The 26,914-nt window shown below is 49.6% G+C and overlaps 2 protein-coding genes and 1 long non-coding RNA gene across 6 annotated transcripts in view; 1 reads left to right on the forward strand and 2 right to left on the reverse strand.

Annotated features, from left to right (window-relative positions):
• The window catches only part of LOC113984268, a 29,282-nt gene extending 18,440 nt beyond the window's left edge, over window positions 1-10,842 (reverse strand). The window contains exon 1 of the long non-coding RNA XR_005564589.1: window positions 1,200-10,842. This is a non-coding gene — a long non-coding RNA (uncharacterized LOC113984268). The remainder of the gene's footprint in view (window positions 1-1,199) is intronic.
• Window positions 1-18,698, forward strand: part of LIMK2 (LIM domain kinase 2) — a 31,339-nt gene extending 12,641 nt beyond the window's left edge. For all 4 annotated transcript variants that reach the window (XM_027714150.2, XM_027714149.2, XM_039384124.1 and 1 more), the window contains 14 exons: window positions 3,433-3,568; window positions 4,823-4,932; window positions 5,139-5,327; window positions 5,740-5,845; window positions 7,073-7,269; window positions 7,978-8,164; window positions 10,568-10,654; window positions 11,361-11,492; window positions 11,732-11,788; window positions 11,919-11,984; window positions 12,811-12,985; window positions 14,373-14,428; window positions 15,964-16,121; window positions 16,670-18,698. In XM_027714150.2, the coding sequence (XP_027569951.1) occupies window positions 3,433-3,568; window positions 4,823-4,932; window positions 5,139-5,327; window positions 5,740-5,845; window positions 7,073-7,269; window positions 7,978-8,164; window positions 10,568-10,654; window positions 11,361-11,492; window positions 11,732-11,788; window positions 11,919-11,984; window positions 12,811-12,985; window positions 14,373-14,428; window positions 15,964-16,121; window positions 16,670-16,826 (1,813 nt within the window). In that variant the 3' untranslated portion in view covers window positions 16,827-18,698. The remainder of the gene's footprint in view (window positions 1-3,432; window positions 3,569-4,822; window positions 4,933-5,138; window positions 5,328-5,739; window positions 5,846-7,072; window positions 7,270-7,977; window positions 8,165-10,567; window positions 10,655-11,360; window positions 11,493-11,731; window positions 11,789-11,918; window positions 11,985-12,810; window positions 12,986-14,372; window positions 14,429-15,963; window positions 16,122-16,669) is intronic.
• Window positions 18,699-19,386: 688 nt separating this feature from the next.
• Window positions 19,387-26,165, reverse strand: PIK3IP1 (phosphoinositide-3-kinase interacting protein 1). Its single transcript, XM_039384138.1, has 6 exons — window positions 25,721-26,165; window positions 25,471-25,578; window positions 25,272-25,391; window positions 23,161-23,346; window positions 22,971-23,049; window positions 19,387-21,001 (listed from the first exon to the last, which is right to left on the reverse strand). Exons 1-6 carry the CDS (start codon window positions 25,812-25,814, stop codon window positions 20,800-20,802), a joined length of 789 nt encoding a protein of 262 aa, XP_039240072.1. The 5' UTR covers window positions 25,815-26,165; the 3' UTR covers window positions 19,387-20,799.
• Window positions 26,166-26,914: the final 749 nt, after the last annotated feature.

Genomic DNA, 26,914 nt, shown 5'->3' on the forward strand with positions numbered 1-26,914 from the left:
ATTTGTGAACTCTTTCTGCACCTGCTGTGCTGCAGATCACCACGACTCAGCACTGCACCCAAATGCTGCCTGGGGTTCCTGGGGGGTGGCTGTGGGAGGCAGATTAATTTATTTTGTATAGCCAAGGCTGGGAAGTGAGGAATCATAATGTCTGGTCTGTATAATGAGAGCAGGGTTCTGCGGCTCTGAAAATGGTGGCTGGGCAGCAAGAGGAAACACGTCAGGTATGGCTGGTACCAGTCCTCCATGAAACTTGATTGCCATGGTTTGTTACTCTGTAATGAGAACAGCAAATCATCGAGGAAAAGATTAGTGGTTTCTAATCTATAAAAGATTAGCATGGAGGAGCATGAAATCTTCCTTTCTTTTGGTCATGGTGACTGGCAAAGGGTAGCTTGCTAAATACTTGCAGCAGTAGTTGTGTTCCTGTCTCAGCTGATGTGACCCCTGCTGCAATGCCACAGCTCTAGTGAGGAGGGAGAGGAAGAAGTTGTATCTCCTGTGATAAAATTCTGACATGATAACATTCAACAATCTCTTCAGTGAGAGCTGTGTGGAACAACCACGTGATGCTTTTATCATTGGGCCGAGGCACTGAAACCATGCCTGTGCTGTCAGCCAGTGTCCCACACCTGTCAAACCTAAAGCCTGTCCTAGGTTCCAGAATGCATGGTAAGTAACAAAGGTGCTGCTTGGCATTGGGGGCTGCAGCCTTGTCCTGTTGCTGGCAGAGATTAAGGATGCAGCCAGTTAGGCCCATTCCCAGCATCCAGCCTCTCTGGGACTCTGTTCCTCTTGCCTCATTGCCCAGGGTGGGGTTCTGAGCCTTAAGCTGCAAACTTGTCCTGCCCAGATTTGTTTAATTACATAGCAAAGAACTGACTGCTTGCTGGCTCCACCTCCTCACCTTCGTTTTGCTATGGGTGTGTTTCACATTAGATACCAGTGCTTATTTCCGGATGGAAGCAAAAAAACCCAAGTGCTGTGAGGTTGAATCAAACCATGGAGAAGTAGAAGAGGTAAAGGAAAGACAAATGCACATAATCCCCTGGAGCCCACCTAAACAGAGTTGAAGTTGTGTTGCTTTTGCAGAAATTTTAGATTTTCTTAGGGAGAAAAAGGGGTGGTTGAAGGTGAAATTGAAGAGGGGCAAGGAAGGGAAAGTGTTGTGCCTAAAAACAAATAAATAACTAACCCACCTGGTTGGAGAGAACTTAGACAGAAAGCCAGGTGTTGAAGTCTTGGTGGAGCAGTCTCCAGCTTTGCTGTCTGCATCCTAAGTGCAGGTCTGGTCACAGCTCCCTGTTGGAAGATGTAATCACTCGTGGAGCACACACTGGTACAGGCATGCATGCAGAAGTTGGATAAGTCTGAGGGATCCAATCTGCCCGTGCTGAGCCAGATGTTCCTGCCACAAGATGATAGAAATCTTTGCTGTTAGTCTCCACTTGCTCTTTCTCCCTCCCACTCACCCCCTTGCTCATTCAGCGAGGGGTATTTACTGCAGATGAAGCCAAAGGCCGGTGGTTGGAGGCAGAATGCACTGCCATGCCCTCTGGGTGTCCTGCATACCATGAGCAGGGTGTAACCACGGCAGTGCCCCCAGGCTGGGGCTGCAGTGATGGATGTACCACCTACAGCAGCCTTGACTTACTGCTCCCTCTGCTGCAGACAAAATTGGCAGGGCCTGTTGCACATGCTGGAGTTCTTTCCCATCACTTGGAGGGGGGTCAGGATTTGATGCTCCTCAGCTGGGAGAGCAAACACTGTATAAGCCAAATATGTTAGAAGGAGTGATCTTCCTGAGGGTAGGGTACGGCACTAAATACTTCATGAGGTGTTTTCCCCTCAAACCAAAGGCTGCTTACGAGCAGCCTTACCCAGTTGCTTTGCAGTCTCTTGAGATGGAGTAAATAACTCTCTCAGTGTTGGAGCCCAACCAGCTTCACATATCATCACGCTCATTACAACTGGTGAAGTTTACTAGGAATGTCTTTGGCACAAATAAGCTTTTGGGAAGCTTGTGAGAGGTGAAGTCAACAGTAGCTCTCATCTTAGCCTGGGAGCATGTAAAAAGTGCACCTCCAGTGCCACCAGTGACTCTGAGTGCACTCAGTGCACTGAGTGCTGAGGGAGGATCCCCATCGACCTAAACCCCCACCCCAGGGTAGTAACTGGGACAGGTGTTGGGGTAAGAGGCAAAAGAAACTCTTCCACCTTTGGGGAAATGACGACATTGATCCTCGAGGTGTTTCTCTGAACTGGTTATTGGTGACTAACCCGCCTGGGATCCGGCTCATGAATGGCCAACACCAGACTTATTTTCCTTTTAAAGTCTGAGAACGTGCTGCCCAGGGCTAATGAATAATCTTTGGTGATGCAACTGCTGTCTGTGCCTTATCTCTGCATTGTGTCACACCTCCCTGCTGCTGAAGAGGCAGGATTACTGTGTGCTCAGGAAGCCTGAACATCTGAGTTCTGCTTGTGATTGCTAAAAGGTATCTGCAGTAGAATTGCTGCATCTTTTTCCTTGTTTCTTTTTTTCTTTTTTTTTGGTTTTTTTTTGGGGGGAGAGTTGTTTGTTTGTTTGTTGAGGAGAAGTAGATAGAGGATTAATAATGGTTGCTTGGAAATAGGAGCTGACACTGATATGTGAAGGATTTTGAGACTCCGTGAAATTAGAGAAACGGTTTTGTTTAGGATTTTTTTCCATTGATTGCCTGTGGTGTTTATTTTCTCATGCACTATGATCAGAAGGGAGCAGTTGGTGGGCAGAGGTGGAGGACTTTTCTCAGAGTTAACTGGTGGGTGCAGTGAGTGTGTGGAGGTCAAGGGACAAACTGCTTTGAAAACTCTCCCTCAAATGCAGAGTGCTGCAGTTTACCTTTTGGGAGAGGTCTGCTTACAGAAGAATGGAAAAGCTCTCGACAAAGGTTGGTGCAAAACTGGCTTTGTGTTGCATAGGGAAGTGGATCCTGCCTCTCTGTGCCCCTTCCTAAACTGGCTGAGGAGACAAGTGCTCTGGCACAAGATTGTTGATGCTACAGAAACACCAAGTAGGAACACAGCAAAGCTGTCTCTGTGCTGGGCAACGCTGTGGCTGGAAACTTGCATCCGGGAAGAGAGAGATCAGAGGAGCAAAATATAAAGCAGAATTTATAAACTTACTGGTGTGTTTTAATGTGTGGGATTTGTTTTACACTTTGGAAGCTTCTTTTCCTTTGTACTGGTGGATTCCACCTCTCCTTACAAATTTCAGGTTTGGGTGTAATTTTCAGCTGAAAGAGCATTGAGAAACAGGAGAGTTTAGTGCATCCATAGCTAGAAGAGCTGCTGGTGAGCTGCTGCTGAATGTCTGTGTCCTCCACCAGGACAGGACCTCTTTTGTTGATTTGTTGCCAAGTGGAACTTTGTTCCTTTGTTTTCTTCAAGGTGCTCTGAATGTCAGGATCCCCTCACTAACTGGTACTACGAGAAGGATGGGAAGCTGTACTGTCACAAAGACTACTGGGGGAAGTTTGGGGAATCTTGCCATGGCTGCTCTCTGCTGATGACTGGACCTGTGATGGTAAGGACAGAAGGATTCCTGCCTGAACTCCTCAAACTTAGTTAGGTGTTGTCCTAGGTATAAAGATAACCAAATAAACTGAAGGTAACAGTCTCCTTGCTTCTCTAGTCAAAGAATAGCAATGGAGACTGTGTGTGCATCTTCTAGATAAAGATTAGTTTTGAATGGGGGAGCTGTGAGGATCTGAAGCATATGAACAAAGAAAGTAAAGTGCTGAAATGCACAGGCTTGAGAAGCAGAAAAGTGATTTGGGGGACATGTGTTCAGTTGCTGTAGCACAGTGAATGCCTCAGTGTTTGCACAGGGTGATTTTCCACTGCACTGTGGAATCAAACCTCTCAGCTCAGGATAAGCAGCAGGTTCTGGTTTTGGGGAATGTTGCCATCCAAGTCCCACCTGGGCTGCAGCCAGAGTGGTTTTTCAGGCTGATGGTGTCTTGAAGTAGTGTTAGCCCCAATTACTTTGGGGCTTGAAGTTGCTTTTGAAGCATTGAACTCTGCCTGCCCAATATGGGGCTCACCTAAATGTTCCCCTCCTGCCACAACCTTGCAAATATTTAACCTATAAAACTGTCAGGAATGAAACATGACCGTTATTTTTCTAGGGCCTAAATAAAAGCAATGTGGTACTTAGTGATACCATTGCTACCTCAAAGGGAAGCACTGAGGAATGTGCAGACAATTTCTCGTTGCCTGCAGAAGTCTTTGCAGAATACTGTCAATAAAGGAAATTCTCATAAGGAAAACAGAAAAACAGATCAATGAGTAAAAATATTCTTTAAAGGTATTTTTTGTCTCAGTCTCAGTTTGCTCTTTCTCTGTCAGCTGGCTGGTAAAGCATCTGAATTTGTGCATTGCCTGTCTGCCAAAAAAAAAAGCCCTTTCAGCTTTATTAATTCAGGCGTAACATTAGTTATCTTGCCAAGAGCAACTGAACAGGAAGGTTTAATACCTTGTTTACTAGTCTCCAGCAGACTATCAACTATTTTTGATAGCTGAGCAGCTGCCAAATATAGCAGAGGTCCCTGGGACACAAGCTTTGCTCTTCGTGCTGACACGTTTGTTTTAGAGTTCTGCAAACAAGGTGCCAAGGATGGGGTTCAGGAAAGACAGAATGGACTAATAAAACTCTCCAGTAAAAACCTGCTACTTGACTTTGAGCTGTGAATGATCTCATTAATTAGAGAGGAAAGCAGGAGCTGCATCTGCTGATGGATTTTGGCCGTGCTTAAGTTACTCCCTTTTCTGTCTGTAGGTGGCTGGCGAATACAAGTATCACCCCGAGTGCTTCGCTTGTATGAGCTGCAAAGTGATCATCGAGGATGGGGACACTTATGCACTGGTGCAACATTCCACTCTCTACTGGTAAGAGGAGCTGCTCCCCGCTGTGTGTAAGCCCTGTTCAGCCAAATGCTACTCTAAGGAATGCCAGGAAGCTGCCTTTTGAGGGAGGGAAGAAGGAATGGTGTAAGCACTAAAAGCTGTGGCTTGTGGTCAGTGAGAGGACTTAGGCGTGAGTTTGGCAGGGAGGGACAGGACACTGCCATGATGACTTTCTTCGCTTTTTTCAGTGGGAAATGCCATAACCAGATCGTGCTGACACCCATGATAGAAAAGCACTCCACGGAGTCCCTGCGGGAGCAGCTGCCCTACACACTGACCCTCATCTCCATGCCCGCGGCCACGGATGGCAAGAGGGGCTTCTCCGTGTCTGTGGAGGGGGGCTGCTCCAGCTATGCCACTGGTGTCCAGGTGAAAGAGTGAGTATGCCCAGGCTGTGTGCAATGTACGTGTCTGTGCAGGGGGAGCTGGTACAGATCCTGCAGCACTGCTGTCCTGAGGGGATCTCGGCGTCGCAGGGACGTCTGTCACCTGTGTTCGGTCTCCATTTCAGTGTCTTTCATCCACCTTAACTGATAATTTTATCTCTCAGTGCTGTCTTCTGCACTGGACACAAGACATTTGGAGGATTGTAATGGACTCACAATTTTGCCATTGGTCATGGAGAGCTCTCTCCAAACCAGCTCAGACCTAAGCACTCGGTCTCGTGGGAGCTCCCTGTGCTGGTAGATTAGCACTGGTTTATTGCAAAAGGCCAATATGAAGGGAAGCTTTTTTTTTATAATTTTGGCTAAACTGAGTTCTCACACACACTGTAATTCCCCTGTTTAGAGTTAACAGGATGCACATCAGCCCAGATGTCCGAAATGCCATCCACCCTGCGGATCGGATCCTGGAGATCAACGGAGCTCCCATTCGCACCTTACAGGTGGAGGAGGTGGGTGGAGTTCTGTCCTGAAGCCTCCTTCTCCTCTGCCTTCCTACACCTTCTCTGTTTCCTGACACTGTTCTCCCGCCCTACACACAGTGTGTACAGCCCTAGCACTCATGCTGACAGTAGGAATAAACATGAGGACAAGCTTTGCCTTCCAGCTGGAGAGGAAAATGTAACAGATGGAAACGCAATTAGGATGCAGGAATGATTTTGTGGCATTCAAATGTAAAGGGAGGCAGTAAGAAAAGTCCAGGGCTGTGAGAGAGGACAGAGAGGCTGTCAAGACTTTCCCATGTACTGCTAGTGAAGTGCACTCTTCTGAGCCTTTGAGAGGCAACTGCTAATTCACAAGGGCCCAGCTGATCATAGGGGGAAGTTTTTGTTGGTGCTGAAGAGAACACAAGGAGCACAAAACATCTCACAGATAAATCTCTGTGTAGCTTTTTCAAAGCTGTTTTTTACAGCACTGTTCAAGGTGGAAACCTGTATAGTTTTTGAACACTTATCAGAAAAAGAAAATCATTTGATAGAGTCATAGAATACCAGGTTGGAAGAGACCTCAAGGATCATCTGGTCCAATCTTTCTTGGCAAAAGGACAGTCCAGAGAGGATGGCTCAGCACCCTGTCCAGCTGAAACATAAAAGTGTCCAATGTTGTGGAATTCACCACTTCTCTGGGGAGATTATTCCAAGGGCTGATTGTTCTCTTTGGGAAAAACTGTCCTTTTGTGTCTAATTGGAATCTCCCCAGGATTAACTTGTACCAGTTACCCCTTGTATTTTCCACGTAACTCCTTGTAAAAAGGGAGTCTCCATCTTCTTTGTAGCCACTCTTTAAATACTGGAACATGGCGATAAGGTCTCCCCTCAGCCTTCTTTTCTCAAGGCTGAACAAACCCCATTCTCTCAGCCTTTTCTCACGTGGCAGCGTCACAGCCCTTTGATTGTCTTTGTGGCCCTTCTTTGGACCCTTTCCAGCCTGTCCACATCTTTTCTGTGTAGGTTACTTGTAGCTGGCCAGAAAGAATTGGGCAGCATAAGGAGCTTCTGTGCTGCTGGTCTGATTTGTCTGGCAGACAGCTGTGGTGCACACAACTAAACCACAACTATGGAGTGACCTCACTGAACTCGCTCCTCTGTTTCCTGAGGGGCACTCTCTGTGTCTCCTCTGTCTCCTGTTGTTTGTGTTCCTCCTGTCTGCTAAAGTGCTGTCCTTTGGTTTGACTTCAGGTGGAGGAATTGATTCGCAAGACCAGCCAGACCCTTCAGCTGCTGATCGAGCACGACCCCGTCTCGCAGCGCCTGGACAGGCTTCGCCTGGACTCCCGCCTGCCCACCCACATAAAGCCACCCCTCTCCCCACGCTCCCTCTCTCCACTGGACATCAAGGAGAACCTGGAAGGAACGCTCCGACGGCGCTCCCTCAGGTGAAGACTTGGAAGCACTGCCTCTGGCCTGGCTTGGCTTTGCCCTGTGCTCCCTGGCTGGGCAGCTCTGTGCCCAGGCCCTGGGACTGCCATGACTGTGGGGACATGGCTTATCTCTGTTGTGGGCAGTGGGATAAATCATTGGAGAAGCCATGGGGAGCTTTGGGTTCTGCTGTTGATGTGTACTCTCTCCATTCCCTTTCAGGATGACAAACTTTCCTTCATAGAAGTAAGGAGCTCTACTGTTAACAGAGAAAAGCTACTAAGTTTCACAGTTAGAAAATGTCAAGTTCAGATTTTTACCAGCCTTAAATGGCTGGGGAAGGATATGTCCTTTAGGGGGAATCTGACTGAGACCTTGTCTTCCTAGAGTAGGGCACTCAGGTGCTCATTTAGTCATTTACCAGTGTTTTAATCTTTGTTTAGAGATAGCAAGTGCTGTGTCTTCACAGTTTCCTTCCCCTTTTCCCAGAGCTCCATCTCTGACTGCCAGTGCAGGAGGTGTGTTGTTGTCAGGCAGCTCTGACTCGGAATCTGCTCTGGGTTCATAAAGAGCTTCCACAGTGCTGGGAGAGCATCTGGTTTTGGGGATGTTAAGAGCACTGAAGGACACATAGAAACTGGTCCCTTAGGAGCGAATGATGGGATGTGTTGGACCAGACATTCCCCAGCAGCTTCCCTGATCCTCCTGTCTTCTTTGTTTTCTAGGCGAAGTAACAGCATCTCCAAGTCTCCTGGCCCCAGCTCTCCAAAGGAGCCGCTCCTGCTGAGCCGTGACATCAGTCGTTCTGAATCCCTGCGCTCCTCTTCCAGCTGCTCCCAGCAAATCTTCCGGCCCTGTGACCTGATTCATGGCGAAGTTCTAGGAAAAGGATTTTTTGGACAGGCTATCAAGGTGAGGAGGTCCCCAGACATTCATCATTTACTTTGATTACAGCAATGCCGGCCTGTCTCAGGATCCTTCACCACTGTCTCAGTGGTGTTTTGTCTTGCTGAGAGTGATTGGTCTTGGATCTTCCCTGGTTTGCTCTGAGATCCGTTTCTATTTCATTCCCTGAGTGTCTCTGGCTGCAGATGGTTTTGACTGTCTCCTCTGAGTGTCAACCTTGGCCACACATGCTCACCTCCTGAGTTAGATTTAGTTCTCCAGAGTGCCTGTGTCACAGCAGCTGCCTGGGTGAGGGAGACAGAATGGGTGACAGGCTACACCTCTTCTTACAAGCATCTTCCTTATGCAGAGGTGCATTCAGCTCTCCTGAGCATTTCTCACCCACCCTCAGTGTGGCAGGCTTGGGCTTTCCCAGGCTGATGTCGTGACCATCTCTGAACTCACAGCAGAGCCTACATATCTTGTCAGTGTGAGGGTAGCGGTCAGGTCTTGCATGACTCTCACAGCTAAATTCTCCATCAATAGCAGCTCTCTTGCATTTAAGCTCTGGGGTCTTGACAGGGTGTGCTCCAGCAATTCCTGTCCCAACATGCCTGGCACCAGGGGGCAGCTTCCTCTGCCTTGTTAAGGTGCTGTGAGCTCCTCAGGACTGAGGATACACACACCATGATATGGGACTTCTCTCCTTACATGCACAAGGGTATAACCTTGAGGTGTCCAGCCACCATGTGCATCTCATGCTTCCATGGGAGGTGATGTGCCAGTTCTACAATCCCACTGCTTTTGATCCATACTAATGAGCATATTTCTCTTCTCCTCTGCTCATAGAGAAATAACAGGGGCAGGTAAGTGGAACCTTTGCTCTGTCGCATGTTTTTGTCACCTGTGTCCCCACAGTTACTGGCACAAAGGCATTTCTTTTCTGCTCAAACTGCCCCATGGCCATCCTGTTCAGGTGCATGCTCTGGGAGTTAAAACTGCCCCCCTGGAGGTTCATGATGACACTTGTTTCAGTTTTGCTGGTATGTCAGCTTAAGAATTCCACTTAGCCTTGTCTTTGTCTCTTCACTGCCCTTTTTCTTTGGGTTTTAGATGTCTCTGGCTTTTGTGTCCCTGGCTGAAATGTGTGGTGTTCCCTGGCTCGCTGCCTGTGTATGGATGCTTGATTTCAGATGGGAGCAGAAGAATATTGTACTCTTGCTTCTGTTGTGTTATTCCATGTTATTCCACACTCACATTCCACCTATACCAGCCTTGTTATATTCCATGGTTCCAAACAGAATTAGTGTTTGCAAGAGCTCATAAGCTTCCTAAATGCTGCAACAGGGTCTTGTGTTCTGGATTGCAGTTCTGGAGGTTTTCTGAAAGGCTTTTTATTTTAAAGGGTAGGAGGCAAAAAAAGTGACACTTTTCTTAAGCTTCAGATTGACTGGGTTTGATGCAGCAAGTACTATAGCTGGTCAAAAAGGTTCCTCCTGTTCCTAGAGACAAGGTGGTTGTTTAGTTCCCTGGAGATCTTAGGGAGACAGAGCTGTCCAAGTTAAGCAACTGAAGGGGAGAGGATGTCCAGGAGAATGTGCTCATTGGAATTTGGACCCTTTCTACTCACTCAGGCACCTCATGCAAGCAAGGCTGAGCTGGTTAAAAACCCTCTAGAACACAGCAAAATGCCAGGAACTAACTGGAGACAGGCAAACAAGTTCTCGAGGAACTGGAAGTGCTTTCCATGTCAAGAGCCAGGAAACTTTTTACCTTATTATTATGGTGGATCTTCTTGTGTTTGCCACCATCTGGGGACATTCCTTGTAGGCAGCAGGACACTGTTCCAGAGGAGCAAGGTAAAATAACTGCTTCCTGCCTGAACAGCCTGTGCATCCCAGTTCTGCTTGCACGTGGATGAGTTTGAGATTCCCCATAAAACCAAAGCATGTGTAAGGTAGTTTTGGGTTCTTTGGTTTGGTATCTGATGCAAGTGAACGTTGATTCCTGTGCTGATACAGAATGGAGTTGTTGGGGTCTGTGTACAAGATATGAGCACCATGGTGGGCAAATGCTTCCCAAAGGGAACTTGAGGATTGCACCAGTGTGGAACTGGTGCCTCCAGAGGCTTTGGCAGCCTGTGTGCATGCTCAGCACTGTGCTACCCAGAAGAGGCTTCAGCTCTGGTTCTTGGCATGATCCTCTGTCAGCTTTAGGTAGTTTCTCTTTCACAAACAGAATCTGCTGAATTCCAAAAGGAGAAATTTCATGCAGGTTTGAGCAGATCCCTGGCCTCTGAATTTTCTCCCACCTCTGTTCCTCCTCTCTGGATGGAGGGGAATGTTACCTTCTCTTTCAGAAGAGATGCAGGAGCATTGGAATTGTGTATGCTTGAACCTTGCCTGTAGTTGTGGGTTTTCTTTCCACCAGGTGACTCACAAAGCAACGGGAAAGGTGATGGTGATGAAGGAGCTGATTCGCTGTGATGAGGAAACGCAGAAGACTTTCTTGACAGAGGTAGGAGCAAGACTTCAAAAAGGCTTCTGAGCCTGTAGTGTGGTGGAACTCTCTTCCATCTTCTTCAGAGAGAGAGAGAATCAAGGTGCTGAGGTGGGAGACACTGCAGGGGGAAAAGCTGCCACGAGCTGAATGTTTGCTGCAGTGAAGTGTGACTCACACTGAGCAATAGACGTGGCTTCAACTCCCAGTTCATTAATTTTTCAGTGATAAAAAGCAGCCCAAGTCTGAGGCAAATTGAGCTGTGCAGTACATAAAGGATTTATCCCTTGAGCCTTGTGCATAAATACAAAGCATCAGGGCCAATATCTATAAGATATTTAAGACTCTCACTGTATTTAAGCTAAACTATCTTCTTGGTGGTGCCTACGATGTTTTTCAAAGTCAGATTTAGCTTAAAGGCAGCTCCCTAAGCACCTGACACTGCCCTGACACCTGCAGTACAGAGCTGAGAGCTGCCTTGGAGAGCTCCTGGCTCTGAAAAGTTAGCCCAACTCAAGGGTGCTCTCCTTAATGATTAAGATCAGGTTAAAAGCACAGTGTGAAAATGAAGAGGCAACACTTAACTGACTGCCTTGAGGTTGGGGGTTGAGTGTTCTCTGTGATCTCTGGAGGGGACCTTCAGCACTGGAGAGCTTGTCAGCACAGAACAACCTGTTGGAACTTGTTCCATTCACTCTTTGGGGTGGGATGTCTCTGTCTCCAGGTGAAAGTGATGCGCAGCCTGGACCATCCCAACGTGCTCAAGTTCATTGGGGTGCTGTACAAGGACAAGAAGCTGAACCTGCTCACCGAGTACATCGAGGGGGGCACACTGAAGGACTTCCTCCGCAGTGCAGTGAGTTGGGATTCCTGGGAGAGCTGTACTCCATGAGCCTGACTGGGGGGTTGGTTATACCAGGCTGATCTGCTTGTGGTAAAGCTGCTTCTTAGCTGTGGGTGGGTCTGAGGCAGGAAAGCTGTTCTTTCCGGGGCTGTATGGTGTCTGTGACTGCTGTAAGAGCCCCTGGTGTGGAGGCATTGCTGTCACCAGCTGGCTGGTAAGATAGTACTGACCACTGAGGACTTATCTTTCAGGACCCATTTCCCTGGCAGCAGAAGGTCAGCTTTGCCAAAGGGATTGCCTCTGGAATGGTGAGTTGGGCTGTTCCTTTGTCACAGAGCAAACCCCCGGGGTCAGGGTGAGCAGCTTCAGCAGGGTGGTGTATGAGGGGATGTGCCAACCTGGCAACCCCTAACACCAGCTTTTCTCCCTCTCTTCCAGGCTTACTTGCACTCCATGTGCATCATTCACAGAGACCTGAATTCACACAATTGCCTGATCAAGTTGGTGAGCTACACCTCTGTTCCCACAGCTTGCTGCTCCTCTCCTTGGCATCTTCCTCCCTTAGTTTTCTCTGCTTGATGCTTCCTCTTTTGTCAGGGTGGAACTGATTTCAGAGAGGCTTCTAGTGCCCTAAACAAGGGAGCTTCATCTTGACACAGGGTTCTCCAGACTGATCTGGATTTCACTGTTTCTGTGTTCTGTTCTCTTACTCCCTTTCCCCTGGTAGCAGCTCCTGTAACAGTCATCAGAGTTAGTACAGCTCTGTTCCTTATCTCCACTATGAGATGTTCTCTACAGCTGCTTCTGTTCTTTTAACCACTTGATGACTTTTTTATTGGCACTCAGGATTCAGACAAGTGTGTGGGGGTGGGCACATGTGTGTGCTCTCTCTTTTTGAAATGCTGGGTCACAGGAGTTTTATATGGCTTCATTCCCTCAAACCTTGCCCTTGTTCACTTGGCTGGGATAGGAGATTAGCATGTGGGTGAAAAAAACAACTGAGGGTGAAAGCCCAAGTTAATTCTTGGCCAGGTAGAAGAGGAAGCTCTGAAAGGAAAGGTCCAGGTTTGCCCTGGCAAGTGTAACCACATTGAAGGGATAAGTGTTAATGACTACAGGGGAAATAAAGCAATGAAGGGAGGAAATGATGGGTTGGGATTGTGAATTGGGTATCTCACACCTGTCTACACATCTTGTATGTTCATCTGGCTGCAGGAGAGCTGGAATAGCTGCCCTTACAGTGTAGTTGGAAGCGAACAGGAATTGCAGCCTCTTTGCTCCCGAGAGGAGCTGAGTGTAATCAGTGGGCTGTACTCAATCCCTTGTGCAGGATAAGACAGTGGTGGTGGCCGACTTCGGTCTGTCTCGGCTGATTGTGGAGGAAAGGAAAAAGCCCACTCTGGAGAAACCCTCGGCCAAGAAGCGAACCCTGCGCAAGAGCGACAGGAAGAAGCGCTACACGGTGGTGGGGAACCCGTACTGGATGGCCCCAGAGATGCTCAATGGTAAGATCCCAGAGCAGGAGCAGGTGAGGAGACAGCTGTGACAGGGTACAGGGATGACAGGATTACTGAAAGCTTCCGGCCCCAGTAACAATCAAACCTATTAGAGCCTGTGATTTTAGACCTGCTAATGTGGAAGCTTATTTATACACACAGATGCTGTAGCTGCAGTAGCTGACCTGGTAAACCTTTGTGCCAGCCCAGGTAATGTTTCTGGCTTGACAACAGGATTCTTCAGGAGGGCAACGGATGTAAGCTTCCTATAATCCAGATAACAGAGAAAACAAAAGAGGCCTGAGATAAGACTGAACCTGAGATCAATTGCTGTTACAGCCTCATGTTTTGGAACTGCCCTGGAAACAGGGCATCGTTAAACTCCAGGATGAGGCTGTTGTGTAGATCCAGGGAGAAGCCATCTGCTGCCAGGTTTGCAGAAGCCTCAGGATTGAGGTGGGAGTTGTCCAAGTGCAGGGAAATCAGGGTTTTGGCACACAGCCCTCAGCTGCATTAAGGTTGAGCAGTGACCCTTAGGAAAAGCTGCTCCTGCAGGAGTGGAGGTGAGGGAATGCAATGGACACAATTTCCTCCTGATGAGCAGGTCTGTCTGATCAGGCTGGGCAGTTTGGCTGGCTGGGGTATCAGCACTGTCCAGCATAGTCCAGCAGGGAAGGGATGACTGGGCTCTTCTCCCACAGCTCAGTTCTTCTCCCTGTTGCTTTCTTGTGCGCTGTTCTGTTCACCTTCTCTCAAGGCCTGAGAGCCTTGGAGAGCCCGGGAGTCTGGGGCTGTTTCTCAGAGCCTGTCTCAGTCCTGGCATTTGTCAGAACAGCAAGAGCATAGTCTGACATCACCTCTGTTTACCAGATACTGGCTTGGGCGGGGTGTGTCTGTAAGCAGAGCATGGCAGGCTGGAGCCTGCCTGCTTTCCCGGGATCAAAGTGCTGCCGGTGTGTAATTTATTATCCCTGCAGTCACTGCAGAGGGACTCGGCACTCGCTGCCTGCTGCGGAAGCTGAGCACTGACTGTGCACTGTGGAGATGCATTAGAACAGCAGTCAAGGGGGATGGACAAAAGCTTCCCACAGTTATCCTTAGCATTTGCTCAGAGCCGATACACAGGTCTGTACAACACACTTCCCCTGTTGTCCTGTAATTCCCCAGGCTAAGAAAGAAGCAGGGCTAAAATCTGCGATGGCAGTGTATGGGAAGGTGCAGTTGGTATGTACATATCTTGGGGTGACTCACCCTGCTCAGAGTTAAGCCTTTGCTTTGTCACCTATTTTAGGGCCCTCCAGGGAATAGGCTTAGATAAACTTTGCACTGGCAGCTCCTGGAATAGCTGGATGGGCAACTGTCTCTTACAGAGCTGACTGTCTTATGTTTCCTGCAGGACAGAGCTACGATGAGATGGTGGACATCTTTTCATTTGGGATTGTTCTCTGTGAGGTAAGAAATTTGGGATTGTTCTCTGTGACATGGCATTTTTCATGGCCCTTTTCCCCACTGCCATCTCCTTGCACACATGGTATCAGTGAGGTCTCTGTGTTCTGAGTGTGCAGTCTGTGACCTAACAGCACATTATTAGTGGGAATTAGTGGGAGAACAAGTGTACCCTGCCTCTGTTTCCTCAAGGGAAAGAACTGTCTTGTAGTTTTTTGGTCCCAGTTTCTTCCTGGACTGAAAGAAGTGCAGAGGTTCCTCCTGGACTGAGAGAAGCTGTAAAAAAGTCATCAAGTTCTGACTGAGCCCTGGTATCCATTTGAAAGTACTCCCCAGAACTGTGGTACTTTTTTTCTTTTTCTACTGCCTCATTGAGAGAACAATCATCTGCATAATCTCAGCAAATTCAGGGCCTCCACTGGGGATGGCACTTCACTTCAAAGGAAGGGAAGCAGAAACCTCTTTGCAGGTCGATTAATGAAGCTGCCCCTTGAAGTCTGTGGGCTTAGTTTATCTCTGAGCCAATGCACATTCTGACTGTTCCATCAGGTTTTCTGTCTGCAGAACAATAAGCACCACTTGAAAGCCACGAGGTATTTTCAATTTAAAAGGTGTGTATGGCAGTGGAAATACAGATGAAAGGCAGGGTGTTATGTGTGACACAGCAGTTACAGGAACACCAGGGGATGCCAGCACAGTTTCATCTTCAGCGTTTGGATGAAGGAGACAAAGCAAATGTCTGTGCATAAATCTTTGTGGCCTCATCTGGAGCTCTGTTTACACTGGGCCCTCCTCTCAGAGAATGTTGTGGTTGTGAGTGATAGATTTAGGAACTTGAAAAATCTGTATGTGGGATTAAAACAATTGTTTCATTCAGGAAAAAAAAGACAAATAAAGGGGTAGGAGCACATGAACGTTTTCTTTGTCCCCAAAACAACAATGCTAAAAAAAAAAGCCCTACACTCAGATAAGGAAATAACCCTGCCAAAACACATTCTGGGTGTGCCACTGTCTCGTTACAGGATGTGGTTGCCCTGCTGTGAGTTATTGGCATAGAAAAGCCTGAGTGGGTATAAATAACACCCTTTTTGTGATAGCGGATGAGGCTTTAAACCTAATGCTCTGTCCATGTGAAAGTTTGTATTGACACTGACCTTGTGAGTCCAGATCACCCCAGAGCTCTGCTCTGGGCTCCTTCCCTCTAGTACACTGTGAATGCCCTCGTGCTGGAGGTGGTGAGTTCTGGGGGGTGGAATGGTGGTGCAGGGTCTGTTGATCACCTGCAGTCATGAGGGGCTGCATCATCTCCAGCAGTGAGGCTCCCTGGAGGGGCACATCATCCTGTGTTTTCTGGCAGAGAGACCCTGGGCAGAAGGAGAAGGGGTCTGGGCCTCCAGTGGCTCCATTGGAAAGGAGGAACAATGCTTCTGTTCTTTCCCTTCCACCATAATAGGTTGAAGGAGCCCTGCTTGATGCTGAAGTTCTCTGTTAACGCTCTGGACCTGTTGCAGTACTGAAGTGCTTCTCTCATTTTCCCCTAGATCATAGGCCAGGTTTATGCTGACCCAGACTGTCTCCCACGCACACTGGATTTTGGCCTTAATGTCAAGCTGTTCTGGGAGAAGTTTGTTCCTGCTGACTGTCCTCCAGCCTTTTTCCCTCTGGCTGCTATTTGCTGCAGACTGGAGCCAGAGAGCAGGTAGGTTTGGGGTCTGGAGGGCTCCTCCTCCTTGTAAGCCTGCAGGATTGTGTCTGTATCCCCATGGTGGAAAGGTTGCTCTGCACAGAGGGCAGTTCCAACCTTCTGTGGGAATGCTCAAAGGCGTCCGTGTGTGGAGAGAATTAAGACTCATCAGTTTGGCAGACAGGCTACTGTATGTGGTGGAGATCTCTCAAACAATTCCAAGACAGAGAGCAAGGAGCAGTGATTGTTTGGGGCTCCTCAGGTACCAAAAGTAGGGGCAGGCCTTGGCAGCAAGGTGAATACTTCAATTGATTTCAGTTGTGAAACTTGTAGGTTCAGAACAGTGTTGATGCCAAGTGGGTTCCAAAGAGCCAGAGCCTGATCACTGGCTGTAAAAATGGGGCTTTGCAGTCTTGGAAGCTGAATGGGGAGGGAAAGGGAATCATGTCCCTGCACACAGCTTAGTACATGGCAGAGTGGTCTGGAAGGACAACAGGCTCAGCCTTTCCAGATGCTGTTATTCTTCCTCTTCCCCACTCACATTTCCTCACTGCTGCTTCTAGGCCCCCTTTTTCCAAGCTGGAAGATTCCTTTGAAGCTCTCTCTCTCTACCTTGGAGAACTTGCCATCCCCCTTCCCTCTGAGCTGGAGGAGCTGGACCACAATGTGAGTGTGCAGTATGGACTGAACCGGGACAAGCTACCTGAGAACACCACCTAGTCCGCTCTTCCTGCTGCCTGCATCACTTCCATTGGAGCTGGGATGAGTGTCAGGGAGGGAGATGCACTTCAGCCACTTCCAGGGCATTAACGGGGCACCACGCTGTGCATTTGCTGCATTGCCTCTCTCTCCCCACCCAGTGCCCCTCCTCTTGGACATCCTGATTCACTGTGGATTTCTGGCGTGTTTCAGAAGCAAAAAGGGCTGTTTCCTGCCAACTGCACCTAGGAAAGCTGCTCAACACTATTTTTCTGGCTTGAGAAATGTTTCTCTGGCCTTTTCAGGCTTCTTTACTGTGGTGCCTTAGAACTTGGCTGCAAGCTGTGAAGCCACCCTGGCCTGTCTGCCAGGGGTGGAATTCCTATAGGAGGCTCTCCTGGGTAAGGACCAGCACTTCTGGAACTGCTTCTCCCACTGACTGCCCTGCTCAGAAAGCTGGGAAAATTGGACATCCAGCAAAATGCCCCACCAGGACAGCACATGTGTGTATGTTTGTGCATGTGTTTCCCAGAACAACTCACTGAGATGCTGACCTCCCACGTGCATCGGGGAGAGAGTGAAAAGCCCCAGGAACTGGGCAGCTCTCCTGAAATACCTTGTCTCTGGGGAAGCATGTATGAATTTTTGTTTTGGTTTTGTGGTTTTCTTCCCTGTCTCAGAATACCTCCAAAAGCCTGCCTAGAAACACTAAGACTGAGCTCTGCTTGCCCCTCCTGATGGTGAATGAGGCTGGCAGCAAATGAGCCACTGGGGCATCTTCAGACCCCACGCCTGCAGTGATTTTGCCCGCCCCAAACTTTAACCCAGGTGAAGGTGTTTGAACCTGAACATGTAGAACCGCACTAGGCACTGGCTGGGGACATTCCTGGAGTGCTGAAGCTGCTTGAGCTCCCGGCCTGCGGACGTGAGTGACAGAAAGGGCGGCAGAAGGTGCTCGTCCGAAAGCCAAAGGTTTGAAGTGGCTCAGACCTTGTGCATGGACAACAGCAACGGGGGATTTGCCCAAGGTTACTTAAAGGATGGACTTGTCATGAACAGAGAAGTGCTGGAGAATGTCCCATCCTCCCTGGAGTGGCAGCTGGAGAACAAGTAATTCGGTTGCCATTACCTCATCCTTTCCTGCAGACTGTGCAAGTTGCTCCCTTTGAAGGTCTTTCTTGCAGCTGCTGCTGCAGCACCTGAACTGATTCTCCAAGCAGAAACTTTCCTCAGGGTCATTCCCTGCTTTGGGGGAGAAAAAAGGGCTTGGAGTCATTGGGAGGTAGGTGGGGGTATATTTTCTTCCAGTACTTCTCTTCCTCCCTTAGTGGGAGAGGAAATAAAGCTACTGCTGCAGTAGCTCATGTGGTTGGCAGAACTGAACCAAAAGCTGGATCAAGTCCTGCTCTTAACTGGATTTCTAGTGTGCTCCTTTTTCCCCCCTCCTCCCTTCAGCATTGAATGGTGGGGAATGGGTGTTAGTCTTTGCTGTTACTTTGATTTTCTCCCCCTACCCATGAGTTTAAAGTATTATGTAAAAAAACATGGGACCAGCCATCACATGACAACAGGTGTGCAAGGGGGGGTGTTTTTAGTCTATGTAGTGGTGTTTTAGAAACACTGGGGACTCCCTGTGCTGTGAGTCAGTGGAGGAGCCTCACTAACTGGGTCCAGTGGATTCAGCATTATTAATAGGATTTGCCCTTTCATTCCCCCTCCCAGGCTGGTTTGTGAGGGGACTCCTGAAGGGGAGAGTCCTGGGTGATGTGTGGGTGGGGTTTATGAACTGTGATTTGCACAGCTCCACGCTCTAAATTAAAAAGCAGTAAGTGAATGCTGTAAGAACGAGATTTTGTGGTCTCTGTGTTCAATAAAGCCGGAAGCTGTAACTTTCTCGGGTTTCATTTGTAGTCACAACATGGCAACATCAAAACTGCCCAGGTGAGGTACCATCTCAAACACCCAAGAACTGCAGAGTCACAGTGCAAGGGACTATTTACCTGGAGAAGTTGTTCAGTTCTGTTCATTGGTTGGTTGGTTTTTAAGGGTGGACAGGAGTCAGCAGAACATGGAGCCTCCTTGTTTTCCTTTTCTAGTGCAGGGATAAAAATACAGCCTGTTCTTGGAAACCTCTTATTCTGAAATATGTAGTCCAAGGGGCATTTGTTAAGACAACAACTGAACAAAAATGCTCTGTCAGTGCCTCCTGGAACGCGCTGTGCTCCGTCTCCATCGTGCTTCCCAAGGGAAGGAGCTGCTGCTGAGCAGCACCAAAGCAGAACTGACCCGTGTCAGTCAGGAAGGGGCTGTAACCACGAGTGTCTTCCCACGGGCCAGGCTGCTGAGTCACCAGCTGCTTTTCAGGAACAGTGTCCCAGTCCAAAGACCAGCTGCTGGCAGCAAGGAGACAAGCTCCATGCCCTGTGTCTGCTGGTGAGGGAAGGCACTGCTTGTAGGGATTTACTTTTGGGCCTGGCAAACTGAAGTGGCATCTTCCTTTCTCCTCAGCTCAATCTGCAACAAGCCGAAGGGTGCTGCTCTGGCAGGGGAATGCACAGATGAGCCACAGTCCACACAGGTCTACAGAGCATTTTTCTTTTAAGCTTTAATACAAGGTAGCACAGTCTGCACCTTCTCATAATGAGGTATTTAAAACATTTTACAAAGAAATGGTATTCAAAGGCATTTAAAAATAAAACATTTCCCTTTTCTGAATCAAACATTAACACTAAAACCCTGCTGCCAAGTGCTGCTCCCTGTTAGGCCCACAGCTATAAAGCAGATGGCTAGAAAACTTACTTGAATGGCTTGAATCCCCTGAGGTGGGGACGGGTGTTTCCCTGAACTGGCCTTGCCTTGGTGCCACTTGGGAGACACTGCAGCAACCATCCCTTCCAACCCCCCTGAAATGCTAATAAAAGTTGTTACAAAACCTCTCTAATAGGGCCACGCTCTGTAAGTAGTCTTGCTGCACAAGCTGAGTGTGTGTGGCAGAGGCTGGGCCAGGAGCCACGCCATGACTTCAGGATCTTACAAAACAACTGCCCTGTCCTGCCCTTGGAGCCAGAGCTGCTGCATTGTGATCTAGGTGACCACAGCTTGGCCACTCTGTCCAGCACTGGCTCTGTAGGAAGCCAAGGGAATTCCAGAGAGGATGTTATCTATCCTCAGTGTTTAACCTGTTTTAAGTAACTGAAGGGCAGTTCGTTTCCTTCACAACTATCTGCTGCTGGCCCTTGGTCTCCTGATCTGTATAAGTGAGCAGGAGGCACATACAGACCACCTGGACACCTACAACTGTGGCTGTGCATGTAGCACCACAGGGGAATGGAGATGTGGCCTCAGCCCTGGAAGACCTGGATTTGTCAAGAGCTAGAGGAGAGCTTTTCCAAACTGACACTGGGGCTAAACACACTGCTCCTGGCCAAAGACATCCCTCAAATAAACTCTTCCTTGGAAAAAAAAAACCTGATCCAGTAGCAGGATTCTGGACAGTGTTTCCAGCTCTCAGCTACTAAAGCAAAAAGGCAGGAACTATAATCAGAGTGTAATTATGTAGCTAAGTCTGACGTGAAGCTCCCCTCAGTCCCTGCAGTACTGCTCCCTCCTGGGGTTCCAGGCTGAAACTTAAGAAACAGTGCACACCATTAAATAGGAAAGGAACAGAAAAAGAGGAAGCCAAGACCACACTCTGGGCTATGGGATCTGTGGCCAGTTTTGAGCCTGGCTCATCATCCCCCCCAGCTCCCTGGCACACCATGGAGATAGGTGGGAGGAAGCAGCAGGGTCCACCACACCAGTCCCCAGGCAGTCCTGCACCGAACGGTGCCCCTCCAACAGATGGTGATGAATAGCCCATTGCTCTGCTCCTCTGCGTCACCCTCAGCCGGCGTTCATCGAAAAGAAAACAAAACAGAAATGAACACACGCACCCCCTGCACTCACAGTGGGAAGCTGGAGGCTTTGCTCAGCCTGCACGTCCTGCCCGAGCCACTCAGGCACCAGGAGTCCCCGCCTGCCCCATGAGGGGGCCGCTGCCCGTGTCCTCCACGGGGGTCTGGGTGGTGTGCACCACGATGGTGTTCTCCTCCACCAGCTCGCACGCGGGGTTGGTGAAGGCGGACAGGGGCAGCGTGATGCGCTGCATCTCCCGCTCATAAACCTTCTGCTCGTGCTTCTCCTTCAGGTCTTTCCCCCTACGTTAAAATAAAAAAAAAAACCATGCATGGGGTGACTGCCACTGCCTGGAAGCAGAGCCTCAGTAAAGGTGATAAAGAGCAGAGTCCCCTCTTCTCTACTGTAAGATAAACAGCACTAAAAAAGTGCCAGATATATTCCCTACTGTAAGCAGAGGACCCCAGCTGAGCATCTTTAAAAAACAAGCAGCCAAGTGAAGTCTGTCCCTCCCTCCAACTGGCTTATTCACTGACATTGCTGCTGCTAAATGATGACTGTAAAGCCAGGCCTCCCCTCCAAACCACGGAGCTGCCATATGTTTCCTTATCCCTTACACTCCCCCAGCACTGCCTGGTGCAGGCCCAGGGGAGCAGTGAGACAGTGCAGAGCCCACTGCTGTGGAGAAGGGCTTCTGTAATCTGCTTCATCTGGAACAAATACTGGAGGTGGTGACAGCTTCTGCTTTTTGTTGCAGCAAATTAAGCTGTCCCTGAAAGTATTAAAGCTGACTTCAGAGCTGGCCCTGCCTTCTGCCGCTGCAGCTAAAGCCTAACTCCACAACCAGCTCCCAAACCTACCTCAGCCTCCTGCCTGTTGCTAAGGGAAGGAACACCTCTGTAATTTGTGCTGAGGAAGAGCAGCCTTACTTTAAAAATGGATTTGGCATTAATAGCATGTTGTCTCCAGAAAAGCTATGTATACCCAAAGCTACTAAACCCATTAAAGGTTTTCTCACCACACCTCCCCAAACCTGCCAGCTTGCACATGCAATTTTGAGATCAAGGCAAGGAGGGAGACAGTAAACCTGCACTGCAGCCCTGCTGTGAGCAATCTGTGGCTGGAGAAGCAAAGCTGCATTTGGACAAAATCCAACATTGGTCTCCTGCTTCTTCCCGCCAAGGAGAGCGGCGAGGTGGGACAGGCACAGAGCTCCTCCCGGGGCTCGTGATCCCAGCCAGGCAGAGCTGCTGGGGTTTCCTGTCAGCATTTTGGCTGCTTTTCAAAGCTGCCTACGAGCGTGCAGCAGCAGCTGCCATCCCTGCCAGCACACAAGACAGCATTCTCTGACGTGACACCTCAAATCAGATTCCTCGACAAGCAGCGCTCTGTGTTTTGCCCCTTATGTAACACTCCTCCCTCTGTTTTTTTTCTGTCGGCATTTATTATAAACACTTACATAAGGACATGTCCCAGCTTGGGAAAGGGCTCCTTCTGCTTGGTTGTATCAGACTGCTGTCAAACAGCCAAAACACAGAACCAACCCTCCCAGAGGAGGGAGCCTGGGCCCTCGCTTGCTGCAGCGACAATCACTGCTATTTGTTAATCCTGCCCTCTCTCTTACAACTAAGCTGCTGCTGCCACTTCCCTCAAAGGCTGCTGAGCTACAGAAACATTTTCATCCAACACAGTGGATGAAAAAATAGTAACTGAAGTATGAATGAAAACTGACCTTAAAGTACACAGGAGCTTTGGTAAAATGAACTTTGACCAAAAAGAAGTGCTAGTTGGTATTCAGCTTCATAGGATACAATGCATGAGTGGCAAAAAAAATTGCCAACTGTTTTTCTTCTAAAGCCAGACTAGAGAAAACAGGGAAACAGGTGGCCTGCTAGAAGGATTGTTCTTTTTCTGATCACAGAGGGCACCTGGGATCTGCTCTCTCGAGCTCTTGCATAAATTCCAGCTCCCCACAACACATCTGAGGAAGCCACATCAAGGCACATATGCACATACAAAAAAGCAAAGAATATAGAGGGCAATTTGAAACTTTAAATGGGACAGAACACCACACTGATGGGTGAAATGGAGAATGGGATTAACTCTTCAATAGTTCTTTCCTCAGTGGCACAAACAAAACTCTTGCTCAATGTTCCACAACCAAACATATGCTTCTGGCTCTTTTCCTTGGGATCTGATTAGGTCTGCAGGTGCTCAGACACTCCTGCTCTGTACACACCAGCTTCTGGACAAATAAGAACAGCCACTCACCTCTTATAGATGTATCCCAGGACAATGCCAGCTCCGATGGCAATGATTATCACCATCATGATCAGCCCCAGCACATACCCTGCGAAAAGAAAAGAGACAAAATTAGAGGCAGTACCTTTTAGAGCTTCAAAACAAATCCATCCTGCCAGAATTACAAGAATGGATTCAGCACATGATCCTGGGCTCATACCTAGTGTCCCTAAGTCCTTCTTTTCTTTGGAGTTCATCTGCACTCTCTGACTGATCCCAATGACGGGCTGCACTGCGGCTGCCTCGCTCCGGGAGGGCAACGTATCAGCTGGTTCAAACACCTGCTCATCCTCCTGAGAAGCACCAACCTCTGCTGTAGGGACTGGGGCTGTGGCAGCTGTAGCATCTGTTGAGAGGAAAAAAATATATATACAACATACCAAGCATTGATGAGTACTTCAAAACAACATGTGTTTGTTCCCTCTTAAGTTATTGCCAGAAATTCTCCCAAAGTAGACAAGAAATGTACTCTCCTCCCCCCACTTTCCTTTGACATGAAACCATTTAACTAAGAGTCCAAGGCACCACCACAGATGAGAGAGAAGTCAGACAGCAGAACGAAACCCAGGTTCAGGGCACGAGTCCAGAGGATGCACAATGACTTCATTTAATGTATAGATCGATACACAGGCTGCAGCTTCAATCATGCTGAACAGACGTGAACAAGATTATGAGAATCTCCATCCCAGATCTCCCAGGAGCCTATTTATCTCTCTTCTGCCTCAGTCTTCCTGACACAGGAAAGTCTGAGAGAAGGAGACTCCAGCTGGTGTGAAAACAACGTGGGGATATTCTTCTCCCCAGCCCCTCTTTGCAGTGGAGTAGCAAACTCCTTTAGTACGTTGGACAGGCTAAGTCAGAGCAGCCCTCCAGGCAGCACAGCCACTGATGAGTGTGAGGACAGCAAGTTCCTGCTCAGCCAGAGCCCAAAGGCACCCAAGGATGGACACTCAGAGCACAGGACCCTTCCCAGCCCTGTTTTTTATCACTGCTGGTTTTTATCAACAGCATTGAAAGATTTTCAAGGTAGCACCTTCTTTCATGATACAGTTCAAATGGAAGCTGTAGCACACCAGAAGCTGTGACAGTGTAGAGTAGGTATCTATTACCTGCTCTACAGAAAAAACCCTACTTTTTGGAAATGCTGTGCACAGTATACATCCACACCTGAAAACTCTCTCCACCTGGATCTTGCCCCACAGCTGGCAATAACTCCCTGTGGATTTTCCCTCTGCAGCCATTTTGAGGCCTCGGTGGAATGTGAAATGGAAGTACAGAAGGGGGATTAGAGACAGGAAATCAGTCTCTCCTGCACTGCACAGTAATTTCAGGTACGGTCAGCCAGGGAAGCTGAACTAAAGGGAGCTGTTGGGACACAGAAAGGTGCCCATTCTGAGACACAAAAATAGTCGAACCCATTAGACACACAAATTGCCAAAAGGGCAGGTAACTCTCCTGATCCCAAAGCTGCAGGACTGTTTTGAGTAAGGCTCTTTGCAGCAGAACATTTGTTTTGCTCCATCTTTAGGGAAAAGCACGCAAAAAAAGAGCAAAGTGAAGAAAAGGGGAGGGTGTTCATGTGTGGGAAAAGTATCTACACACGAGGACAGCAATCTCAAGGGACAGTGAGTACGTAAATCTTGCAGGACTCAGAAATCAGTAAACAGTTCAAAAAGCCCCAAGTGGCTGCTCTGGCGTCAGTCAACACTGCCATCTCCTCTCCCTGAATCAGGCTTCAGCTATGGTTCTTTTGGTAAACTGTTCCTACTGTGACTATCCAGGAGGAATCCAGTGTTTGGGGTTTTCCATTTCTTCGTGTTCTCCCTTAAAATTCTTATTTTTTCCAAGTTTTTTCTCCCACCTGTATTCAAATTCCCACCAGGAATCGTTTAGCAGCAGGAACCTTTAGTCAGCTGTAACATGCCCCAGAATAAGACTCTCCCAACACCTCTGCAGTTCTTAGATGCCCAGACCTCGGCCCTTTTGCAACACAGCTAAAGAGCCCTATGGTGACTAGTGAAATATGGAGGAGTGGGGGCTTTCCACAGGCCTTTTCTGGCACTAATGGAAAAGCTGTAGGGGCGGAGCAAGGCACAGCTGGGAGGCAGATGTGCACACACGGGGGAAGGCTGGAGGGGAGCCCCGGGTACGCCGCGTTCCCGAGGGAGGTGCTGGCGTAGCCCGGGGTTGTTTGTGCGCAGGGGGGACCCCACCCTGGCGAAGAACCCAGCCCCCCGCGGCAGGGGCTGCCCGGGCAGGGGCCGCTCTTTCCTGAGCACGGGGCGATGTCGCAGGGTCGCCGCTCGGGGTCTCCGGCGGCGTTTCGGACGAAGCACCAGGGCGCGGCGGCGCCGTCCGGGTTCCTGCAGCTGTTGTGGTCCTCGCTGACTGCTGGGGGGCAGCGGGGCCGTCAGCGCGGCCGCCTCACCCCCGGGACCCCCCTGTCCGCCTCCCCCGGACCCGGACCCACCTGCCGGCAGCGCGGGGCTCCGCACGCTCAGCCAGTTGAGGCACGGGGCGCCGCCGGAGGCCACCCGGCGGGTGCCGCGGTAGGACGCGCCGTTGCCGCGGAGGCACTTTGCGGAGAGACCAGCCGAGCCGAGCCGTGCGGGGGGCCGGCCACCGCCGCCCCCAGCCCGGCCCCCGCCTCCCCCACGGGGGTCTTCCCCCTTCCCCAGCCCGGCCTTTGTCCCCCACAAAGGGCCGCCGCTCACACTCACCCTCGGCGCCGCGGGCGGCCGGCGGCAGCGGCAGCAGCAGCGAGCCCAGCAGCAGGACAGCGCCCAGCGCCCGCCGCGGGGCCCCGGGCAGCATCCTCGGAGCCGCCGCCAGCCCGGCCGCGCAGCTCGGCGAGCCCTGCCCCGGCGCTCCCCAGTAAACAACCGCCGGGCTGCGCTTCCCCCCCCGCCCCGCAGCCGCCGCCGGGTCCTAACGCTGCCGCCGCCGCCGCCCGCCCCCGGGAGGGGAAGGGGCGGCCGCCGCGGGGCAGGGCTCGGGCCGGCCGGCAACCTGCCGCCGCTCCCCCGCGGCCGCACAGGGTCCTCGCCCGGCACCGAGCGCTGCGGTGGGTGCTCGGCACCGCGGGGCTGTTGGGCTCGGCAGGGACGCGGGGAAGCGCTGCCGAGGCGCAGCTCCGCGTCTCTCGGCTCGTCTCTGACAGTCGCAGGAAAGTCTTGGGCCAGAAGAGACTTCCCACACGGAACTACGCTTGAACCGCTGCCTGTGGCAGGGAAAGTGTTTGTCTTAAGGCACTTAAAACTGTTCTCTACCCTACACACTGCACCTCCACCTTAAAGGTTTACATTCTCACCTCTGCTAATCCATTGCTTTCCTTTGACTCCACATCCCCTAAGAGCTGTGCTTGCTTATAGAAAAAGCAAGATAAACAGCATTAAAATGCCTTAGAGCAGTTCTACTGCAGGCAGCCAGCCACTGTGATAAAGCCTCTCTGCAGACATTTCAAATGGGTTACAATAGATACTTCTGTTCCTGAACACACCAGTGACTGTACACAAGCATCTGGAGTCCTCAGCAATGCTTCTATTTTACACCAGTGAAAAACAAGCCACTGAATACTTGGTCCTGTTTGACAATGAGCTCGCAAAGGCAGCCTGGGCCAACTGATGGGTTTGTAGCCAAGGCACAGGTCTGCAGCACAAGGTGCTATTTCTGGCTTTCCCACAGAGTTTCTCCTGACCTTGGCCAATCTGCCTGCTTGCCTCACTTCTTTGCGCTTTCCCTTCCTTTCTGTTACATGAGGTACAATCAAACCTCCCTTCTCAGAAGAGGACAGGGAAGTTCCTTTCTTTTAAAGTGTTTTGAAATCATATGGAAAACACTGAACACATAAAAAGTATTTCTATGCCAGGAAGGTGCATGTTGTATTCAGTGTTTTATGAATCACTCTTTGGAGC

Source organism: Pipra filicauda, unplaced genomic scaffold (genome assembly GCF_003945595.2).
Source record: "Pipra filicauda isolate LSUMZ 115617 unplaced genomic scaffold, ASM394559v2 scaffold33_size4404698_pilon, whole genome shotgun sequence".
Classification (NCBI taxonomy): Eukaryota; Metazoa; Chordata; class Aves; order Passeriformes; family Pipridae; genus Pipra; species Pipra filicauda.